This window comes from Hipposideros armiger, unplaced genomic scaffold (assembly GCF_001890085.2).
Source record: "Hipposideros armiger isolate ML-2016 unplaced genomic scaffold, ASM189008v1 scaffold_404, whole genome shotgun sequence".
Lineage (NCBI taxonomy): Eukaryota > Metazoa > Chordata > Mammalia > Chiroptera > Hipposideridae > Hipposideros > Hipposideros armiger.
This window is the reverse complement of record NW_017731754.1, coordinates 1,186,538-1,189,161: the sequence shown is the minus strand read 5'-3', so window position 1 is coordinate 1,189,161 and position 2,624 is coordinate 1,186,538. Positions and strand designations below refer to the sequence as shown.

The 2,624-nt window shown below is 42.9% G+C and overlaps 1 protein-coding gene across 1 annotated transcript in view; it reads left to right on the top strand.

The window, feature by feature from the left end:
• Positions 1 to 190, top strand: part of PLG (plasminogen) — a 29,620-nt gene extending 29,430 nt beyond the window's left edge. Inside the window, exon 15 of the mRNA XM_019663759.1 lies at positions 34 to 190. Coding sequence (XP_019519304.1) covers positions 34 to 175 — 142 coding nt within the window. The 3' untranslated portion in view covers positions 176 to 190. The remainder of the gene's footprint in view (positions 1 to 33) is intronic.
• Positions 191 to 2,624: the final 2,434 nt, after the last annotated feature.

Below are 2,624 nucleotides of genomic sequence, written 5' to 3'. Positions count from 1 at the left end.
AGTTAGATGTCACTTTTGATGTTTTCCTTTCAGCCCTGCCAGCATCACTGATAAGGTAATCCCAGCTTGTCTGCCACCCGCAAATTATGTGGTCGCCGGCCGGACAGTGTGTTTCATCACCGGCTGGGGAGAAACCCAAGGTGAGATAAATTCTATGACTCACATAACGAATTGATTTTGACCTGTAGTCTACATGACAACATTAGCATGTCATTCACGCTTAACAAATTCTTATGAGTCAATGAGGGCCACCCCCTTCCTGACTTGTCTGGGCCCGTGCCTATGTCTTCCATGTGACATTAGCAAGTTCTTTAATCGACGCCTCCATGTCCTCACCTGCACCACCTGCTAAGGTCATCGTGAGCATTAAGATAACGCATATGAAGTACTCAGTGCTCTGGAGATGGTATTTCAGCAGCTCCTCTGCTTATTATATGACCATAACTGTCACCCCCACCGTCGTCGCCATCATCGCCATCGATCACATCGCCTGTCTGTAGTTGAGCCCTGATGGAACTCAGGCCTGCCTGACGCCCATTCACTGTTTCTTCTGTCCACACTTTTGGAACCACCATCCTGCGGTGGGCTCCCCAGTCTCTCCTGGCCTCACCCGCGTGTCTACTGACTAAATGAGTCTCAGTATACTCATTGGACCAGGAGTCACAAAACATGACCCATCTGTATGTCAACAATGACATCGGTTCCGTCAATGTTCTCAGCCTCTTGGTGTGAGGTCGAAACTCCCCTTCGCTCCCCTTCATTCTCGACTTTCTCTGACTTTGATATTCCAAGGCAAGGTAAACCCTTGTCGAGGCCAGGGGTTCATGTTGGTCAGCCCCTCGTCGGCAATCACAGGGCGTTTGCAGGGATCCTGCTTCCCGTCTCCACAGGCCCCATCAGGACTTCTGGTCCCAAGGGTCCCCCGCCTCCCCGCCCTCAGAAATGCCGTTTCCACTATGGCCACAGGGGGGCAGCACCGCCACACAGACCACATCGACTTCCCGTCAACTAGCAGTGGATTTGTCACTAGCATCAGCACATCTGTCTTGCTCAGAAAGCAGATGCAAGAGCAGGACACTTGAATGAATGAATTTTTGAGAAGGCGCTTCCTCCGCACATCTACTCAATTCAAGTAATGCACCCCCCGCCCGGCGCTCCTGTGGTCAGGCCCTTCGTCCACAGTGGCTCCGCCCAGCCCGGGCTGGGACAAACCTCTCCTTTCCAAACCGCAGTCCTCTTACGTCCTTCTGTCAGGTCCACACCGAGTGTAAGTTTTCTGAACTCAAGACAAGTATCCAAGTTATTCTAAGACTTTAGAGAAGAGATAGTATCTCATCTCTTGGCCGTTCCATGCTAGCAAAGCAAAGATTTTTTTTTTTTTTTACAAAATTCTGGTGAAAGCTGGGCTTACAAAACTGGAAAACTGGATGATTTGTGAGACATACCTGGGTGTGTCCATCTGGAAAAACATCATTTACTCTGGTGATTTTGCAAGTGTTCTATTTCAATTTGCCAAAGTAAAAAAAAAAAATTTTTTTTTCATTAAAAAAAGAAGAAATGAGTAAAACAAGCGCACAGGAGGTTTGCTCTCCCTAATTATAAGAGAAATGTACATTTGAAAATGAATTAGACCAATTTTGACCTATTATATTAGCAAATATTTTTAAAATATTAAATATCCAGAGGGTGTAGTGATTTTTTTTTCCTAGTGACATTTTACACTGTCATGACCTTTTAGAAAATAATTTGGTGATTTTGGGGGGGGACATAAATATATCTATATAATTTCTTGGAACTTAAGAGAATATTAAGGAACATGAATAAATGATATGAACAAAGTTAGAATTGGAAGCAGTTGCAGGGCCCACAAGCATGGTGGTGGAGAATTGGGGCAAAGGCGTCACAAACCCAGGTCCACATCTCAGCCCCACCTGCTTGCGGGGTGACCTCGGGCAAACTGCACCCCCTCTCTTAAGCCTCAGTTTCTTTAACTATGCAACAAGAATAACAGATGTGCCTATTTCACACGACCAGTGAAAGAATTAAATGAATTACACCACGTAAGGATCTTGTGGCTGGAAAGTTCAACTCCCCATAAATGATAGCTCTTCTTCTTTTTTTCTATTGTGGTAAAATACATGTAACGTAACACTATTTTAACTGTTTTGAAGAGTACAATTCAGTGGCATTCAGTACATTTACAATGTTGTGCAACCATCGTCACTGTTTCCAGTCCACATTCCTCACCCCAAAGGGAAACTCCATACCCATTAAGCAGTCAATTCCCATTAAAATCATAATTATGAAGATTGCAACACTGTAAAAACGTCCTTTTGATAGAACGTTGTGTGAAAAAAAATCAGGGTATAAAATTGTGCAATATGATATGAGTAGTAAAAGAAGCATATAAAAAAGGTTGAAAGACTATATAAAAATAGTAGCAGTTGTATTTGTCAAGCTCTCTTTGCAAAATAAAAAAGTATTTCTTTATAGTTAAAAAAAAATAACAATACAAATAAACCCTCAAACGTGATAAGGAAGCCAGATTATGAAATCCAGGACAAGGGAACACGAGTTATTATATAATGTTTATACTCTCAAGGTTAAAAAGCAAAAAAAAGTAC